General features: G+C 39.9%; 1 protein-coding gene across 2 annotated transcripts in view; it reads left to right on the top strand.

Annotated features, from left to right (window-relative positions):
* PRKN (parkin RBR E3 ubiquitin protein ligase) overlaps positions 1–20,395 on the top strand; it is a 783,657-nt gene that overhangs the window by 67,947 nt on the left and 695,315 nt on the right. Inside the window, exon 1 of one of the 2 annotated variants that reach the window (XM_063307772.1) lies at positions 16,138–16,180. The exons of the other annotated variant lie outside the window; for it this stretch is intronic. Coding sequence (XP_063163842.1) covers positions 16,168–16,180 — 13 coding nt within the window. The 5' untranslated portion in view covers positions 16,138–16,167. Of the gene's footprint in view, positions 1–16,137; positions 16,181–20,395 lie in introns of those variants that run through there. 2 annotated transcript variants of the gene reach the window in all.

Below are 20,395 nucleotides of genomic sequence, written 5' to 3' on the forward strand. Positions count from 1 at the left end.
ACCAGCCCACGCCAGAGCTTCCTGTCGGTCGTCAACACCCCCAGCTCCCCCAGGGATGAGTCCGTCACCTCTAGAAGTTTGTTTGATTACAATACAATATTGTCCCAATCACCATGCATCACTTGGACAGTTACAAGAAAAGGTGGAGGGGAGACCTCTAAGTCCATAAAACTTCTAGAGCCACCTCAACGATTCTTATAAAAGCTAAAATAAGTAAAATATCAAATTAAAGCTTATTCAAAAGCTTTGAATTCTAACATATTTCACCTCACATTTGCCTTAGTTTCATTTATAGTCAATGGGTTCATACATTATGCTAAATCCTAATATGATTTGTTTGGTTCTAACTTAGCATTGTGGATAAATACTACCATTGTATGTTAAACTGTGGCATAGCTTTCTATATGAAAATTAAGCAAGTGTTCACCAAATCAGGTGTAAACAAACTATGGTTTAGCAGAGGGATGAGAATTATCCCAAATGCAGCTTCCCTGTACTTTATTTGCAGTCTCTAGATCCCCTCAAGTATAAGCAGGTCCAAAAATGCCTGACCCTTTATTGTTTTTGGGGTATGGGCACATTAAGGGGCAAAATTGATATCATAAGCTTTTTACAAGCCTTGGGCACCCATAGCATTCCTTAAAAATCCTGATTCTCCCCCCAAATGGGAAAAAAAATCCATTTGGGGATTTGAAGGGGAAAAACGGTCACCTTAAGGTTTGCTTCCTGTTAACACCCTGAAACAAAAGCAGTCCAAAAGATGTCACCCTTGCCTGCTACTCCAATAATATCAAAATGTTGCTGTCCATGGTTTTTGTAACTCTAGCAGGGCAGAAGGAGATAAGACAACCCCGAGGACAAAAATTATGGAGAAAATCTATCTATGTGGTCGCTATGAGTTGAAAATAACTTGATGACACATAATCAGGATGAAAAAGATTGCCCATTTTTATGTACAGTATTACAATGTGTGAGCTGAATTCTTTTGCCCATATATCCTGATCCTCAAAAGGCAGAGATGCTTCAGATGTGATTAACTTCCTAATTCTTGACTGAAGGTGAAGGTTATAGCAAGCTTTTTTTGTTACAAAAATAATTGGGAATATATTATTGATTGCCCTTTATATGTATGGGTTGTTAAAAAATATATAGGGGCTCAGAGCAAGAGGGATTTGTCTAGCAAGTGGGGGGTGAAAACACATAAGTGAGAACCTTTAACCAGGGAATAGTCAAAATTGATCTGTGGTTCAAACCAGGAAAAGTACTGTACCAGGGACTCAAAGGCTTCAGGTGAGAGTCGGGGATGTCCAGATTAAGGAAGTTTAGGTACTGGATACAGATTTGGCTGAGCCTCTTCTAGGTCAATCAGTGCTCATTAGCATTGCATTAGGATTTTGTCCTAAGGATGCTGTTCTTTCCTAGAACCCTGGTCTCTGACTCTGCATTCTTGTCTTCTGTAGTTTATTCCTCTGCCCAGTGTCCATCTGCTTGGAGATTACAGAGCTGTTTCAGGATTAGGGATAAAAACTGCAGGGCCCATAGATGTGGAAAATATTGAATCCTCTCCAAATCCTCTCCAAATTCCATTCTACAGCCCAGATTCTGAGCCAAGGGAGGATGCATAGTTTAAGTAATCCTATCCTCTAACACCTCCAAGGAGGAGTCATCAGAGGTGATCATAGAAGGTCCAAAGCAAGATATTTGGCATCTTCTTTAGTGAGAGATTCAAAATATTCCTTGGAATCCTTGCCAGAACCAGAGTCTAAGAGCTAAGCATCTTTTGTAGGCAGGAATCCCTTCTCTTCCTATCATGTTAATCCAGTACACCTATCTGAAATGTCATAAGAAAGAGGGGGAAAAAAACATTTTTTCAAATATATCAAAATGTTCATATGAATCATGGAGAATGTCATTAAAAATGCTGTTTGTGTCATTCAGTGAAATGTTCATGTCTTCATGCAGCTCCCATAATATAATGATATGACATCCTAATGTCATCAGCAGATGATGAGTATGATTAGTAAGTGGAGGGCATTCAATCATTTATTTATTGCTTAATGGGTGAAGAAGGCTTGTCACCAGTTGTAGTGTATAAAAATACACTTCAGACATTCAGAAACTTTTTAAAAAAAAAGTTTACCAATATTTGGAGGGCAAATAGGTGGAAATGCTATTGGAGGGGGGAGAAATAATTACACACAGCCTTAAAAATGTTACGAAAATATGCGTCTACTGTAGAAAAAAAAAACCATGGAAAAAAGAGGAGGAGAAGATGGGGAAAAGCAATACATGATGAAAAGCCATGAAGCGTTTTTATTCATACATTACTTAAAAGTAGCTTGCCTTCTTGAGGCTTCTGTTGCTCTTGTAGGCTGGTGCAGATTTTATCCTGGGAATATAGGAGCTTCTTGAACATTTCTTTGCTTTGTTACCCTGAAATTGCTTTTCTCAATAATGTAATATTTGTTCATAATAACAAACTCTCTGAGCTCACATCAGTGGTCAAGTGCCAACAGGATAAAACATCTGTGGGGAAGGCTTCAGTTTTGAGGGATGATATTTAAATCATAAAGGGTCTCCATTGAAATAGCACAAATCACTTCAACCCAGTTGCTTGATCTGTCCACCATGCTTAAATGCTGAATGGCTGAGTTCATGTAAGCTGTATGGAGATTCAGGCTGCTCTGATTTAGCACAGGTGTAGGCAACCTATAGCATTCCAGCTTCCCCCAACATTGATCATAGTTCCTAGGCTACTGTATTTCAGTAATATCTGGAGTGCCATAGGTTACCTAACATGGCTTAGTATTGCACAAACCCAACCCTTGCAGTTTGTAATCCATAAAATGTATTGGGAAAAATCAGCCTATTACGGCTTTTTCAACAAAACATGACTGAAGAAATCTGAGCTTAAAGTATCCTGTGAACCTGCTTGGCATGTTTCCAGAAATAGCAATAGGATATAACAGGAAAATACACTTACAGAAAGTCTGTATTTTGTTCAGCACACTAAACTAGAAACTAGTAATTGTGGATTTATATGCAATATAACTGCATTCTTCTTGGATGTCCCTGCCAAAATAAAATTCTGTCCCATTTTTTTAATGACTCAAATACTTTTTGTCTTTTTTTCTTAATGTGTTTCTAGTAGGCAAATTTTGTTGTTGTTTATTCATTTAGTCGCTTCCGGCTCTTCGTGACTTCATGGACCAGCCCACGCCAGAGCTTCCTGTCAGTCATGAACACCCCCAGATCCCCCAGGGACGAGTCCGTCACCTCTAGAATATCATCCATCCACCTTGCCCTTGGTCGGCCCCTCTTCCTTTTGCCCTCCACTCTCCCTAGCATCAGCATCTTCTCCAGGGTGTCCTGTCTTCTCATTATGTGGCCAAAGTATTTCAGTTTGGCCTTTAATATCATTCCCTCAAGTGAGCAGTCTGGCTTTATTTCCTGGAGGATGGACTGGTTTGATCTTCTTGCAGTCCAAGGCACTCTCAGAATTTTCCTCCAGCACCACAGTTCAAAAGCATCTATCTTCCTTCTCTCAGCCTTCCTTATGGTCCAGCTCTTGCAGCCATATGTTACTACGGGGAACACCATTGCTTTAACTATGCGGACCTTTGTTGTCAGTGTGATATCTCTGCTCTTAACTATTTTATCGAGATTTGTCATTGCTCTTCTCCCAAGGATTAAGCGTCTTCTGATTTCCTGACTGCAGTCAGCATCTGCAGTAATCTTCGCACCTAGAAATACAAAGTCTTTCACTGCTTCTACATCTTCTCCTTCTATTTGCCAGTTATCAATCAAGCTGGTTGCCATAATCTTGGTCTTTTTGAGGTTTAGCTGCAAGCCAGCTTTTGCACTTTCTTCTTTCACCTTCATCATAAGGCTCCTCAGTTCCTCTTCGCTGTCAGCCATCAAAGTGGTATCATGTGCATATCTGAGATTGTTAATGTTTCTTCCAGCGATTTTAACTCCAGCCTTGGATTCCTCAAGCCCAGCATGTTGCATGATGTGTTCTGCGTACAGATTGAATAGGTAGGGTGAGAGTATACAGCCCTGCCATACTCCTTTCCCAAACTTAAACCAGTCCGTTGTTCCGTGGTCTGTTCTTACTGTTGCTACTTGGTCGTTATACAGATTCTTCAGGAGGCAGACAAGGTGACTTGGTATCCCCATACCTCTAAGGACTTGCCACAATTTGTTATGGTCCACACCGTCAAAGGCTTTAGAATAGTCAATAAAACAGAAATAGATGTTTTTCTGAAACTCCCTGGCTTTTTCCATTATCCATCGGATATTGGCAATTTGGTCCCTAGTTCCTCTGCCTTTTCTAAACCCAGCTTGTGCATCTGGCAATTCTCGCTCCATGAATTGCTGAAGTCTACCTTGCAAGATCTTGAGCATTACCTTACTGGCATGTGAAATGAGTGCCACTGTTTGATAGTTTGAACATTCTTTAGTGTTTCCCTTTTTTGGTATGGGGATATAAGTTGATTTTTTCCAATCTGATGGCCATTCTTGTGTTTTCCAAATTTGCTGGCATATAGCATGCATTACCTTGACAGCATCATCTTGCAAGATTTTTAACAGTTCAGCTGGGATGCCGTCGTCTCCTGCTGCCTTGTTATTAGCAATGCTTCTTAAGGCCCGTTCAACCTCACTCTTCAGGATGTCTGACTCTAGCTCACTGACCACACCATCAAAGCTATCCCCGATATTGTTATCCTTCCTATACAGGTCTTCTGTATATTCTTGCCACCTTTTCTTGATCTCTTCTTCTTCTGTTAGGTCCTTGCCATCTTTGTTTTTGATCGTACCCGTTTTTGCCTGGAATTTACCTCCAATGTTTCTAGTTTTCTGGAAGAGGTCTCTTGTCCTTCCTATTCTATTGTCTTCTTCCATTTCCACGCATTGCTTGTTTAAAGATAATTCCTTATCTCTTCTGGCTAACCTCTGGAATTTTGCATTTAATTGGGCATATCTCCCCCTATCACTGTTGCCTTTTGCTTTCCTTCTTTCTTGGGCTACTTCTAGTATCTCAGCAGACAGCCATTTTGCCTTCTTGGTTTTCTCTTTCTTTGGGATGTATTTTGTTGTCGCCTCCTGAACAATGTTGCGAACTTCTGTCCATAGTTCTTCCGGGACCCTACCTACTAAGTCCAGTCCCTTATATCTATTCTTCACCTCCACTGCATATTCCTTAGGAATATTAGTGAGCTCATATCTAGCTGATCTGTGGGTCTTCCCTAACCTCTTTAGTCTGATCCTAAATTGCGCAATAAGAAGTTTGTGATCTGAACTACAGTCAGCTCCACGTCTTGCTTTTATCGACTGTATAGATGTCTGCCCCCTTTGGCTGCAAAGGATGTAATCAATCTGATTTCGGTGATGTCCATCTGGTGAAGTCCATGTATAAAGCCGTCTCTTAGGTTGTTGGAAGAGAGTGTTTGTTATGCAGAGTGAGTTGTCTTGGCAAAATTCTATCAGCCTATGTCCTGCTTCGTTTTGTTCACCCAGGCCATGCTCACCTGTAATTCCAGGTGTCATTTGACTGCCCACCTTAGCATTCCAGTCTCCTGTGATGAAAATAACATCTTTTTTAGGTGTGTTGTCCAGTAGGTGCTGCAGATCCTCATAGAACTGCTCTACGTCACCTTCTTCAGCATTTGTGGTTGGGGCGTATATTTGGATCACTGTGATGTTAGATGGCTTGCCCTGAATTCGAATTGAGATCATTCTGTCGTTTTTTGGATTGTATCCAAGCACTGCTTTAGCCACTTTACTGTTAATTAGGAAGGCTACTGCATTTCTTCTGTGGTCCTCTTGTCCACAGTAGTAGATCTGGTGGTCATTTGATGTGAAGTGGCCCATTCCAGTCCATTTCAGTTCACTGACGCCCAAAATGTCTATCTTTAATCTTGACATCTCACCAATAACCACATCCAATTTGCCCTGGCTCATAGATCTTACATTCCAGGTTCCAGTGGTGTGTTGATCCTTAGAACATCGGATTCGCCGTTCACCACCAGCACCGTCGGCCACTAGCCGTCCTTTCGGCTTTGAGCTAGCTGCGTCATCACGTCTGGGGCTAGTTGAGCTCATCCTCTGTTCCTCCCCAGTAGCATTTTGACCATCTTCCGACCTGGGGGTCTCATCTTCCGATGGTATACTGACATATCTCTGGTTGTACTGATCCATTTAGTTTTCACGGCAAGAATACTGGGGTGGGTTGCCATTACCTTCCCCAGGGATCGCACTTAGTCTGACCTCTCTGTCATGACCTTCCCGTCTTGGGTGGCCCTTCACGGTTTAGCTCATGGCATCACTGAGGTGCTCAAGCTCCAGCACCACGACAAGGTAATGATCCTTTGCTGAAGAGTAGGCAAATTACATCTTGCTTTAATTTTTTTCAAATAATGCAATATCTTTTTTTTTTTTGTGGAGCGTTTGCCCCATTTATATTCCATGTTAAGCATTTAAAATCCGTATTTATGTTGTAAGTTTAGAAAAGTCGATACCTAATATAGTAGTGTCTTCCTCATCTTCTTGGTACATTTTCTATATAGTCCCTTCCTTTTGATCCAATTGTATCTGCTTCAATTCCTGTTTAAACCTTTCATAGAAATCTCTCGCCTTTTGAATTGAATTAAATCGATATCTCTGTTGCCTAAAGGTTAAAATCACTCCTTCCAATTTATCCTAGTGGAATGGTATCCTCTTCTGTTTAAGTTTATCTTTCAGAAAGGTATCTTCTTTTCTCTTATGCAATATTCTAATTGGTATCACTTTGAGCAAAATTACTTGTGAATTATTATTCAACCTTAACTTAGTATTAAAATGTTGTAGAACCTGGTCTCTTCCTGACAAAGTGCACAAGTATATCTCTTGGTACTTAATTTTGCGTATCTTGTTTTCTGCATACTTTGTCCACTTCTGCATCCATATTTTCTTCATCCCATTCCAAAAACTTTGTTAAAGATTCAAGAATTCTCTGTAATGTCTTCACTAGGTTCTTCTAGGAGTGCTCTCAGTCTTAAACAAAATTCTTTCTCTCTTAATTCCTGTAGGGCCAAATTGTCTAAATCTTTTTCATCTTTCAATTTATAATTTCTGTCTTATTTTCCAAAATTTCTATTTTTTCTTTGATTTGTTTAACCTCTCCACCCATCTGTGTTACAGATTCTTCACATTTTTTATTAATCTTTTCTTCCATACTTGCCAATCTTTCCTCCATTCTCCCTTCCAGTGTAGCCGGATCTCTTTCAACTGATGCAGTCACTGATGCAGTTACTGATGCTGTGACATTCTTCCCCAGTTCTTCAAACCTATTTTGTAAAATGTCTGGCATAATTCCTTTTTCTGTTATTGTCCCTCTGTAAAAGATCCTCTCCTCCCTTCTGTAATTTTTGCTGCTTTTCTAGTAGTAGCCCTTTTTCTTTTTTGATCTATAACATTAAGGGAAGTCTGTGAGGCTACAAAGAAGACTAAAATTGGGAAAGCACCTGGCCCAGATAAATTGTCAGCCTCTTATTTTAAATAATTCATAGATGAACTCTTGCAACCTCTTCAAAAAATGATGACTTCTGTTTTGGAATTCATAAGAGAAGGATACCTGAAAGCTGGACAGGTGCAACTATAACATTAATTCGTAAAGAAGGCCAGGATCTGACTTTAGCAAAACATTATCGACTAATATCACTATGGAATGACTATAAAATGTTTGCTATGATTTTAGCTGAAAGGATAAAAAGTGTCCTGCAAGACTTCATACGTGAAGACCAATGTGGATTATTGCCTAAAAGTCAGCTAAAACATAATATTAGAAACATTTTTAATATCCTGGAATATTTGGAACATCAATGAAGAAAAGCCATGTTAATCTTTTTGGATGCAGAAAAAGCTTTTTGATAACTTGGACTGGAATTTCCTGTTTAAAATTTTGGAAAATGTGGAATTTGGAGAAAACTTTATTAAAGGGGTAAAATTTATATATACACTACAAACAGCACAAATAATAGTCAATGGGGAAATGATAAAACCCTGTGGAATACAAAAAGGGACATGTCAAGGGTGTCTGCTTTCACTGCTGTTGTTTATTTTTCCCTTGAAGTTTTGAATAATGATATAAGACAGGATGGAAGAATACCTGGCAGGAAGGTTAAATGAGGTGTATAAATTAAGGGCATTTGCGGACAATTTGGTTTCAATTTTGGAAAATCCTGGATATATTAGTGGAAAAGTTGAAAGAATTTGGTTTGCTGGATTTAAAATCAATGAGAAAACGAAGATCTTAACAAAAATATGAGGATAGAAGATCAAAGAGAACTAATTTAAAAACTGGTTTTCAGATTGAGAAAAAAGGCATTGTCATGACTCATATGAATTGTATGCTTTTTCAAAATAATTATGTTAAGATATGAAATGAAATTAAGAAGGATTTACAAGATGGGAAAAGTTACAATTATCATTGTTTGGAAGAATTTCTGTGGTGAAAATGAATGAATTACCTAGAATGATGTTTTTATTTCAAACAGTACCTGTTTTTGAAAAATCACATACCTTTTAAGTAATGGGAAAAACGTATATCCAGGTTTATATGGCAGGGGATGAAACCAAGGGTTAAAGATAAAATTCTCCAAGATGCAAAGGGAAGAGGAGGATTAGGATTGCCTGATTTTAAACTGTATTTTGCAGCCTGCTGTTTGGTTTGGGAAAAGGAGTTGATGTTGCTGAGAAGCATCATATGTTAAATTCAATAAATATTTTTAAAAGGCCAAACATTTATGGACATATATATGTAAATTTATTTTATAAGTAGATTCCATACAGGAATGAGACATTCTTTCCAAAAAGGACAATGTATTTTTATGTTGGTGAGGTTGATTTTTAGTTTTTGGATCTGGACAGAAAATGTATATGGAACTTGTAAGGCTTTTTTTAAAATTGTAAACAGATATAAAATTAATAAAGAAAATTAATAATGGATAAATGAGAAGCAAACATTGATGGTCCCTCTCTCTAGCCAGTGGATAAAATTCTAGAATAAGAACATTTAATCCCTTTTAAATAATTTAAGATGCAATCCCTAATCCTTGGCATCCTTCTTCCAGGACCATTAAATATTCTCATTTTGTCTCTTTCCACTGCCTTTGACCCTGGGGGAAGAGTTGAACATTGGAAACCTTCTTCCCCCATCTGGACATTCAATATTGGAGGGACAAAAAGGAGTCACTTCAAGGAATAGCTAAATGTCCATTGTATCCAGGGTTCTCTCAGTTCTTGTACAACCCCTTCCACAAACAAACAAACTAAAAAGATTTATATCTTTTGAAAAGGATATGGGTCCCACTAACAGGACATGAGGAAAGCTTACGTTTTTTCCTCTACCCTACCAGTCTCATATCAACAAGATTTATGTTTTGAGTGTTCCACCATTGGAGAGTTCTTTGTGTTCGATGGTAGAATTGATCTACCAATTAATGCTTCCACATTGATTACTGACTGTGTTCCAGTAATTTCATCAAGAGGACATTTCCACTTGATATGTCTCTATCAGTAGTAGTATCTGCATCTTTTCTGAGCACTGTTTTGTTTTGTTTTGATGGTTTTGCTACTTAAGGTATTTATCCAGTTTTTGCATGATAAAGAAAAGGGGCTATATCTTTTACAGTGAAAGCTCCATACATTAATCATTGCACCACTATGTCCATTGCATCTTTCCTTGCCTTTTTTCTTACAGGTTTATACTCAAATGTCCCCCAAAGATTTGGGGGGAGGGTTCTACTTAAAATAAATAATGTTATGATTCTCCTACCAAGCTCAACATGAATATCTAACATTCATGTTAATAGTTGTATCTGCAAATTGAAATAAACGTGCTACTTTTGATTTTTAAGATAAATATGTCTCGGAGACTGCTTGTCCTAAATACTGAGCTTTTTTCTCATCGAGACTTTTGTGGGTTCCCTCCACCCATAGATAAGGGAGATAGAGATCTGTGATAAGGCCTTTTCAGGATAGCACCCCTTTTTTGAAATGTCTTTAATGAGGTTTCACTCCCCCAGGAGTCACTTTACTCTACTTTACTCCTTACTTTACATTTTACTTTTGCCTTTGAGTCACTCCTGATTCCTGGCGACTGCCTGGAGAAGTCCCTGCAGTTTTCTTGGCAAGATTTCGGAAGTTGTTTGCCATCTTCCTAGAGCTGAGAGAGAGTGACTGGCCCAAGTCACCCAGCTGGCTTTGTGCCCAACCCAGGACTAGAACTCATGGTATGTCCTGACAGGCAGGAACCACGCCGAGACAAGGAATAGGTCTCTAGTGTTTTATTACTGCTACAGTAGACAGAAAATCCTACCAAACTGAAGAAGCGTGAGAAAACCCAGACAGATAAACTCCAAAAGTCAAGGCGGGTCTGTTCTGTCTCTCTTTGAATGACAGCTCAGATTCTCTCTACTACGCATGCATTTTCCCCCCTGGATAGGAGCCCCCTCCTGCTCACCATCAGTGCTCATGACATGGTCTCCTGGTTTCTAGCCTGATACCTTGACTACTACACCAAACTAGCTCTTCTCCCTTTATTTACCATGCTTTTATATGATAGTTTAACAAACAACCTTAATTGTACATGGTTTAGTTTTCTCCTTTTGGATTCATTCTGCTGATTGATTTATTTACTAGACAACCCTGTGACCCGTTGGTTCCTTTGAGAGAAAGGTAGTACAGTCTGGTGTGATCAGAATTAATATTAAACTTTATGCTGACCATATTTTTTTACCCCAATCCTGGACAGTCCTGTGATTATCTAAGAAGAGTATATATCATAAACAGAAAAATAATTGTAATGGCAAATGAACTTCAATAATAAGTCAATTTTTATTTAACTAAACAGTCAGTCAGTTGTTGTGATGTTGAACATCTGCTTTCTTGTTATGTTGGTCTATGACTGTATTAAAGATTTGATTTGAATTGAAACAATATAGATAAATAGTCACTACAATTGGACTCTAACTTATAGTTTTGAAATCATAATCACTCCTTATATATTATTCTTCCTTATACATTACATCACTACATTTATTCTAGATACAATAATAATACTAATTACAACTTTTCCATAGCTTTTAGTAATGTAATGGTTCTATATATTTTCAAATTGGTAATTTTACTATTCTGTTATTTTAAACAATTATTTAGTTGCCTTATATAACGGATGGGGTCCATAACATGCCCACTCTGCATGACCGGGTGGGACGGGTCAATGTGATGGGGATGGGGTAACCTGGCCCCATGCCATGTAGGGCTTTAAAGGTGATAACCAACACCTTGAATTGGACCTGGAAGCAAACTGGGAGCCAGCGCAGCTCATGCAGCAAAGGTGTTACATGTACCAGCTTGGGGCACTAAAAATTGCCCACGCAGCTGCGTTCTGGACCAGTTGTAGGTTCTGGATATTCTTCAAGAGTAGTCCCATGCAGAGCGCATTACAGTAGTCTATATGGGAGATGACCAGGGCATGAGTGACCGTTTGAAGGGCCTCCCGATCCAGGAAAGAGTGTAACTGGTGCACAACCCGAAGTTGAGCAAAGGCCCTCCTGGCCACAACTGCCACCTGCTCCTCGAGCAGGAGTTGTGAGTCCAGGAAGACCCCCAGGTTACACACCGAGTCTGTCTGGGGCAGTGCAATCTCATCCAGAACCAAGGATGACAATTTCCCAGATACCGAAGATCCATTAATCCATGGCCATTCCATCTTACCAGGGCTCAGCCAAAGCCTGTTGTTCTCCATCCAGGCCCCCACAGCCCCCAGGCACCTGGTGAGGGTGGTCACGGCATCACTTACTTCACCCGGGATGGCGATGTATAATTGAGTATCATCAGCATATTTGATGGGACAAGAGAGGCTGCACAGTAGCGATCCTGTCCAAGGCCTCGGCCGCCTCCCTATCTATCTATCTATCTATCTATCTATCTATCTATCTATCTATCTATCTAACTAACTAGCTAACTAACTTATCCCCGCCCATCTCCTCCCGTCGGAGGCCTCTGGGCAGTTTACAACAAGTGATTAAAACTGTCAGCGGGAAAAACCTCCCAGAAGAATTCGAATTCACAAGGTTCGATGATTCAGAGAAAAGGATTTATTTACGCGTTTGCAAAGGCGGGTCCCTCCGTGCAAGAAGGAACCAAGAACAAAGTTAACACAAAACTTTTATACCCTAGCTGTCCTCCCCCTCATACGAGGGCTCAGCTCACAATCTTTCTATCTATTTCCAAAACATTTTATGACCTAATTGCCATATTCATATATTAGCAGGATGTTCCTGCAACTCTTATCACCTACTTGTTTCAGGGTCTCATTCTAATGCAAACATATCTCTGCTGGCGCCAGCCAACAGTTTATACACCATTGACTACAGATTCTTGTCCTAATGACTGTATTTGACACCCATATATCTTTCATCCCCCTCCCTCCAGCTCAGGGTCCGGAGGCATACTTCCCCTTTGTTTTAGGCACATTACCTTGCCCCATCACCAATTTTACAATAGATAAGCTGTCACTTGCCTGTTCCCTTTTGATGCATATGCAAAATGTTTTAAAGGTCAAATTTTTCATCCTTGTTCCTCATGAAATCGAGACACTTTTTATTTTACTTTTAACCCCCAGCTCACAAAACCATCAGAATAATACAAAAAATAAAATACAGTAAAAATACTATAAATAGAAATAAAAAATGAAGAATAAAAAATCCAAGTGATGAAACATCTAAAACAGTCCAAGTGTGGGAGGAGTGGTCTATAACAACCATCCCCATGTAACTCTATTCCCCTCTCCACCCCAAGCGAGGTGGCAGAACCAGGTCTTCAGACTCCGCCGAAAGGCCAGGAGCGATGGGGCCAATCTCACCTCCGGAGGCAGCATGTTCCACAGGGCAGGAGCTACTGCGGAGAAGGCCCGCTTCCTGGACCCCGCCAGATGAAATTCTTTTACAGACGGGGTCCGTAGCATGCCCTCTCTGCACGATTGGGTGGGATGGGTTGATGTAATGGGGAAGAGGCGGTCCCTCGGGTAACCTGGTCCCATGCCATGTAGGGCTTTAAAGGTGATAACCAACACCTTGAATTGGACCCGGAAGCAAACTGGTATCCAATGCAGCTCGCACAGCAGTGGTGTTACATGTGCCCTTCTGGGGGCACCAAAAACAGCTCGCACAGCTGCATTCTGGACCAGCTGAAGCTTCCGGATACTTTTCAAGGGTAGCCCCATGTAGAGCACATTGCAATAGTCTATCTGAGAGATAACAAGGGCATGAGTGACTGTTCGAAGGACCTCCTGGTCCAGGAAGGGGCATAACTGGTGCACAGCACATAGCTGCACAAAGGCTCTCCTGGCCACGGCTGCCACCTGCTCTTTGAGCAGGAGCCGTGAGTCCAGGAGGACCCCCATGTTACGCACCGGGTCTGTCTGGGGCAGTGCAACCCCATCCAAAACCAGACAGACCCGGTACGTAACTATTCCAGGCTGCAGCCAGGGCCTCCGCTGGACTGTGCAGCAGCTCCTTGGGGATAACCCCGAGTTCCCTCTGAAACCCAGCTGGGTCCATCAGTCGCCGTGGGTGGACCAATCAAATGGGTCCTGCCTCCCTGTGGAAGGGGGTGGCATAGGAGAATCTCAAGGTCACCAGGGCATGATCCGACCATGACAATGAGGATAGGTCTAATTTTCCCCTCAGATCATGTTGCCACTGCTCCGACAAGAACACTAAATCTGGTGTGAAACCATTGTCTCGAGTCGGGTACCGAATAATCTGAGACAGGCCTATGGCTGCCATGGTGGCCATGAACTCCCAAGCTGCCTCTGAGGTACGCCTCAGGGAAGGCAGATTGAAATTCCCCAGAACCATAAGCCTGGGGAATTCCACCGCCAACCCTGAAATGGCCTCCAGCAGCTCTGGCAGGGAGGTTGCTAAGCAGCAGGGAGACTGGTACAGTAGCAGCCCTCCCAACTGTTCTCGGGAACGCAACTTGAAGAACAGGGTCTCACAACTGGCCACTTGTGGTGTGGGGCTCCTGAAGGCCAGTAGAGATTCCTGGATGACAACCACCACCCCACCTCCCCTGCCCTGTGGTCTCAGCTGGTGCCATAGTCAGAACCTGGCTGGGCATATCTCCGAAAGGGGTACCCCTCCTTCCAGGTCCTGCCAGGTTTCTGTAATACACGCCAGGTCAGCCCCCTCCTTCGTGATCAAATCACATATGAGGGGGCCTTGTTGTGAACTGACCTGGTGTTAAGAAGCAGCAGCCAGAGACCAGGGCCCCGAGTCCACTGTCCAGGGTCTGGGTCTGAGCTTGGAGGGTCAGAACACGCCACAGGTAATAAACACCAGGGTCATGTTCTCTGAAGATGGCCCACCCTCTGGCTCCTGCCTTAGCATCCCTGGCCCATCACCACCTTGATAACCTGAAATAATTTTCAATAATTCGAAAAGAATGTGAGATGTTGGCAGTTTGCATGCCAACCATCTAAACAAAATTAAAGTCAAGGGGTTAAGGGAGGCTTATAGCCTTGAAGGAATAAAACTGGAGAAACTAGATTGCGCATCTAAATACATTCAGACTAAGTTGTGAAGGTTGGGCAGGTAGGCATGTGTGCATAACCAGGTATTTCCCCCTTTTTTGAGATAAAGAAATGTGAAATGGCACTAGGCCAGAATTCCTGTTTCACATTTAATTGAATCTGCACTTTGAAGATGAATGAAAATGCTGTATGCAAAAGCCAACAAAATAAATAAATGAGAATGTCTGAGGAGTAATCTTTGTCCTTCTCTATAGAAGTTAATATGTTTTCTTGTCTACATTTTGCGGTTGTAAATAGGGAGTAATAAGAGAGGTGCTAATTGCTTGCTGATTAGTACCTTAATTCTTAATTTTTCAACAGCTCTTTGGTAGGGAAGCACATGAAGTGTACATGTTTGAGATCACCTTAAACATAAAATAAACATAAGAATGGTCAGGATCTGATTTGAGCAACTCTGTGTCTTTAATGTTCCTGAGGCATAGCTGAGTCCAAAGAAGTTTTATTTTTAAAGATAAACCTGGCTGATAATTACACTGCACAGATAAATGCTTCTAAATGAAGAATGGTACCAGTATCCTCATTGCTAAATGCTTTGAGATCATTGATAAATTGCCTGCCCTAAATTTGCTCCTGAGTTTTCTTTTGATGGATGGAAACAATAAAATAATAAAACAATAAATCATGAAGTTCCTGGAGGAATCTTTCATAGATGAAAGTTTGGAATTTCTATTACAAATATGTAAACATGTTGCAAATGAAATGTTTTTGTTCTGGTTGCATGAAAATAGCTGAATTTGTCTAGAAATGATGTCAATGACATTATACACCAAAACGTTAATAGAATGGTAGGGGGTGAGGTAGAGCTAGAATTATTATCTGAAGGCAGAGCTGCTCAGTTTTCTTCAGGACTTTTGAAGTTGGTCAAATAGAAGTATATACAATAATTTTGAAATTGCTGGCTAAGAGAAAGTAAAGCCTTGTTGCAACATGATGCAGGACATGCCGACAAAATGTATTTATGTGGAATTCTACACTCCTGGGCTAGTACTTAAACTGTATGACAGTTTTAATGATTGTGCAACGTTATTATGCCATTGTGGTTGTGTATATAACAGCAGAGGATCAGTTGAAGCCAGAGTTTGGTTATAAACCTAACAGGATTGTGTTTAGTACTGTAACTTTGAAACCTGGAACATTTTGCCATGTATTTTAACAGTTCAAAGATATGATTTAATAGCTGTCATTTGTTAGTTATATGGAATGGTGTCATTGATTCCTTAGAAATACAGTGCTTGACACCTTGGATAAAGATGTTCACTTTCTCCTAGCTGTAGAACTGAGGCTTTCCTTAGATTACCTAACAGTTTAGATAAGCTAACAGGAGAACCCTTCAGGGCACTCTAGTGGGAGGGAAAAGTATTCAGAACCCATAATCATGGGGACATTGATGATATTTTTGGAAGCATGAGAATCTACTTTGAATTTGTCCTATTTTCCAATTTTATTTTAATCTGCATGCAGATACTTGAACATTAACCTGAGGTTCATCCTTGTCATCAAGAACAATATTAATCAAGAAGAGGAACATGGTTGGATCGGGTTGGTTTTTGTTTCTTTAGCTAGCCAAATTGTACATCAACAAGCAACTTATGAAAAACTTCTTTTAATGCTGTTTGTTCCAATCACTGAGTACTCAGATACAGACTAGGTTTAGATTAAGATTAATTAGATTAATTCATGGATTGCTTAACCATGAATACTGTTGACTAAATAGTTAACTGGATTCACTCAACATGCTAACCCGTAAATAATGTTTTGCAAAATATTGTAGCTGAGTATATACATTGCACTAAGCCAAAATTGAGCAAATCACAATAAAGTAATGTATAAATCCAACCATGGATTTCTCATGGACCCAAGGCAATAATGCATAGAATACCTGTATTCTTCTGTAGTAACTCTGATTAATGGAGAGAGTTCTTTTCATGTTTCATTTATTAGGGCCAAGTAAGAGTTTTGTTTTGTTTTAAAAGAAAATTAGTAGAATGCATTGCTATTACCTAACTGTGTGGGTGGAAGCGAACATCTGTCTTTAATTAAATAAAGCTTGCAGTGTTAAGTGATTCTGCAGAATACAGAATTGCTAAGGGGAAAATGATACTCTAGAGCAACGTATGTTTCTGTAAGCAAACTTGCTGAAGAAACTATCTGGAAGTCTTCAAAAATATATACTGATACTGCATTAAATCTATAATTCATACCAAGCTAGTAGTTCATTTTTATAGGAAGAGGCTTTCATTTTGATTGTGATAAGGAGAAAACAATTAAGGAAGTGCATACCTTTAGATATATATAATAACAAGTCATTGGTATTTCCATTTCAGCTTCTGTTTGCGGCCTTAGGTAAACATATTCATCTGTAAGTGAAAATAATTTTCCACCACTGTGAGGAAAAAAAATATTTCTATTTCTAATATGGAAAAATATTTTGTGTAAAAGAACACTCAGTATTTATTTATTTGCTTGCTTGCTTGCTTGTTTGAACACTTTATATGGCTATGCACCTCACAAAAAGTGACTGTATGCAGTGCACAAGGGTTAAAAGCAATTTAACAACAACCATAGTGCCCAAGGTCGCAAACACAAACCCAACTGATAAAAAGTATTAATCAGCAGAGCTTGCCAACCGTTCAGTGAAATGTCTGGAGAAATGCAGAGGTCTTTGATGCCTTATGAAAGGCTAATTGGGTGGGGCCATCCAGATCTCTGGAGGGCTGCTGTTCCATAGGGCAGGCACTGCTGCAGGAAAGACCTGACTCCAAGGCCCAACAAAATGACATTGTTTAATGAAAGGGACCTGGAACATGGCCTGTTAGGTCTGGTGGGGCAAGCAGAGACGATGGGGGAGAGGTGGTCCTGTAAGTATCATAAGCATATCTCCTGTAGTCTGAAGTAGCACGGTCCAAGTATGGTTACGTCCTTCACTGAAAAGACAGAGTGGTAGATAGGCATTTATTTGGTTGTGGTGTGGCACATGTTATGCTCGTAATTTCAAAGCACAGAAATCTCAGGGTAGGAGAGTTATGAATAGTTATCCACCCCTGCCCCCCCCCCCATATATTGTGTTTGTGCCTTCAAATTAATTTTTGACACCTGGAGACTGCCTAGATTAGTCCCTTCAGTTTTCCTGGCAAGGTTTTTTCAGAAGTGGTTTGCCATTGCCTTCTTCCTAGGGCTGAGAGAGAGGGATTGGCCAAAGGGCACCCGCTGGCCTTGTGCCCAAGGCAGGACTGGAATTTGGGATTAGAATTCACAGTCTCTCAGTTTCTAGCCTGCTGCCTTAACCACTGCACCAAACTGGTTCCCCCTTGCCTGGACAAGTCCCTGCAGTTTTCTTGACAAGGTTTTGAAGTGTTTTGTCCTTGCCTGCTTCCTAGGACTGAGAGTGACTGGCCCAAGGTCACCCAGCTGGCTTTGTGCCTAAGGCAGGACTAGAACTCACGGTCTCCCGGTTTCTAGCCCGGTGGCTTAACCACTGCACCAAGCTGACTCTCCCCCATATATTACTATAACCCTATTTGTAATATGAAAGCTTGGTAAGTATATACTGTCAGAGGTGTTTTGCCAAAGAGGAATCCATTTGTGTTCAGGATCCATTGTTATTCTACTCATTCCTGAATATGTGATTACTTAGTTCATGGTGGTTGAGTAATCAACACAGGATATGTTATCTAGCATCTTATGGGAACAATTCAACTTCCTATAGCATTTTTCTGAAACTACCTTGAAAATTAATAGAGAATGGATAGTCTGTTTGCAAAATTGAAGAAGCTTATTCAGCTGCAATGCAGGGCAAGTGTGCATGTGTTTTGTGCATGTAAAGATAAGAACATTTTTGCATTAATGTTCTGTTTAATATTGAATTAAAACCTGACAGCCACCCTTTGATACTGGAAGATGACAGTACATGATCCTTTTTTAAAGTTATCCCTTTTCTGTAAACTAATGAGCAAATCTATCAAGAGATACTAAGGACTTTCAAACTATTTATGTCAGGGAATATTTCTCTTTTTCATTCACGGAGCTGAGAATTGGCAAATGCATATATCAGAGGCACAGCAGTATACACTAGTGCTAGCCAAATTAGGAACTGAGTGATTCTACAGAAAAAAGAAGTAGTAATGAAAATAAACAGGATTATGTTAAGCAAAATAGGGTTACATCAATAACCGAATGAAAGCATAACAGCAAGCTAGATTGTCAGAGTACATTTGAAATGGAGCATAAAAATGACATTGCTGCAAGACAAACACAGTCAAATGCAAAGTAATAATTTGTGCCTTATGGCCTAATGTGCGGTCTTTTCAAGAAATATAGTTGCAATTGTATTGATGGGTTTATCCCTAAAGGCCCAGCCATTGCTACATTTGATATAGCAAATGAAGCTTACACAGTCTGTTGTTACTGGTTACCGGAGGGGCTGGGAGAGGATGCGTATGTATTAAATTGTTCCTCTATTATATTATAAAACTGGCAGGATTGTTTAAACAAATGAGTAAATGCAATAGAAAACAGTTATGGTCATGACTTTTCTTCCATATACAAATATATGGGTGCGTATGTGTATGTGTAAATTGATATCTATAATGCTCATGCTTCCTGCAGATCAGAGAAATCTGCTTCCAGAACACCATGGTTTTCAAAGCAAGTGTCCAACTCACTGATGTGTCTCCCCCCCTTTTTTTTCCTTTCGTTGAAATTTTTTTCTCACATCCTTCTTGAAACATAGTTTTACGCTGCAAATTCCTTGATTGGTTTACACCACTCCCCCCTCCCATTTTCTCTTCTGGCATGATGGCAGGAAGTTTGGGGCATAAAATAAACATACTCTAAAAATAAAAGAGTTTGTATGTCCTCCACCACCCCTGTATTGAAAGTAGTATGTGCTATTTCCCAAACAAGCTACTGTATTGGTTTTATGCCGAATTTCAGTTGTTGCCACAGGAAAGAGATCTTCTCCCATCTTCTCAAGAATGATACAAATGGAAGGGGTTAAAGATTTAATTCATATGAATCCAGGCACAATGAGACATAACCTTCACTGAGTGGACCATTTTTTGTATTACCAATATTTATTATAACAAATATTAGCATACCATTGCTGGTTTTATTTTTAGGCTTGTATTACTAGGGATAAAACAAAGGAATCAAGCCAGAGGTCTTATTTAAATATTATTTATTTATGTATGTATGTATGTATGTATGTATGTATGTATGTATGTCAAATTCCATCTTTTCTGTAATTGGATTTTCATAAAATAGGACACAGGTGGCTGAGAAAATGCAAAACTGTTTCGTGAATGCTCTCAGTCCAGCATCTAACACTCTGGGAAGTTCTCAATATCAGTTCAAGACTGAGAATGAGCTTTAATGAATGAGCAGAAAAGAACTATATTGTAATATAAAAGCCCTCCAAGTGTTGAATCAGAAGGCTTAAGTAATAAGGTGTCTTGGCTTGGACAATCTTTATTCCAGAGACTTTAAATGAACTGAGAATGAACTCAGCTTTGAAGCTTGGATATGTAAAAATGATGAATTCGGTGTATGAAAATAAAGAATCTTTACATATTACTAGATCTTTTTATAAATCAAGTAATTGAATACTATTAATAATATATTTTTAGTCACCGGGTTAAAATGTAAAACATGTAGAAGGAAAAGAGTTCTCTAGAGAAAATTTAAACCAGTTAATAATAACCAGTAGCTGTAAAATTGGTACAAAGATTTGATTTGTAGGTAATTAGCTAAAAGAAT

The sequence above is a fragment of the Candoia aspera genome, chromosome 1 (genome assembly GCF_035149785.1).
Source record: "Candoia aspera isolate rCanAsp1 chromosome 1, rCanAsp1.hap2, whole genome shotgun sequence".
Taxonomy (NCBI): Eukaryota; Metazoa; Chordata; class Lepidosauria; order Squamata; family Boidae; genus Candoia; species Candoia aspera.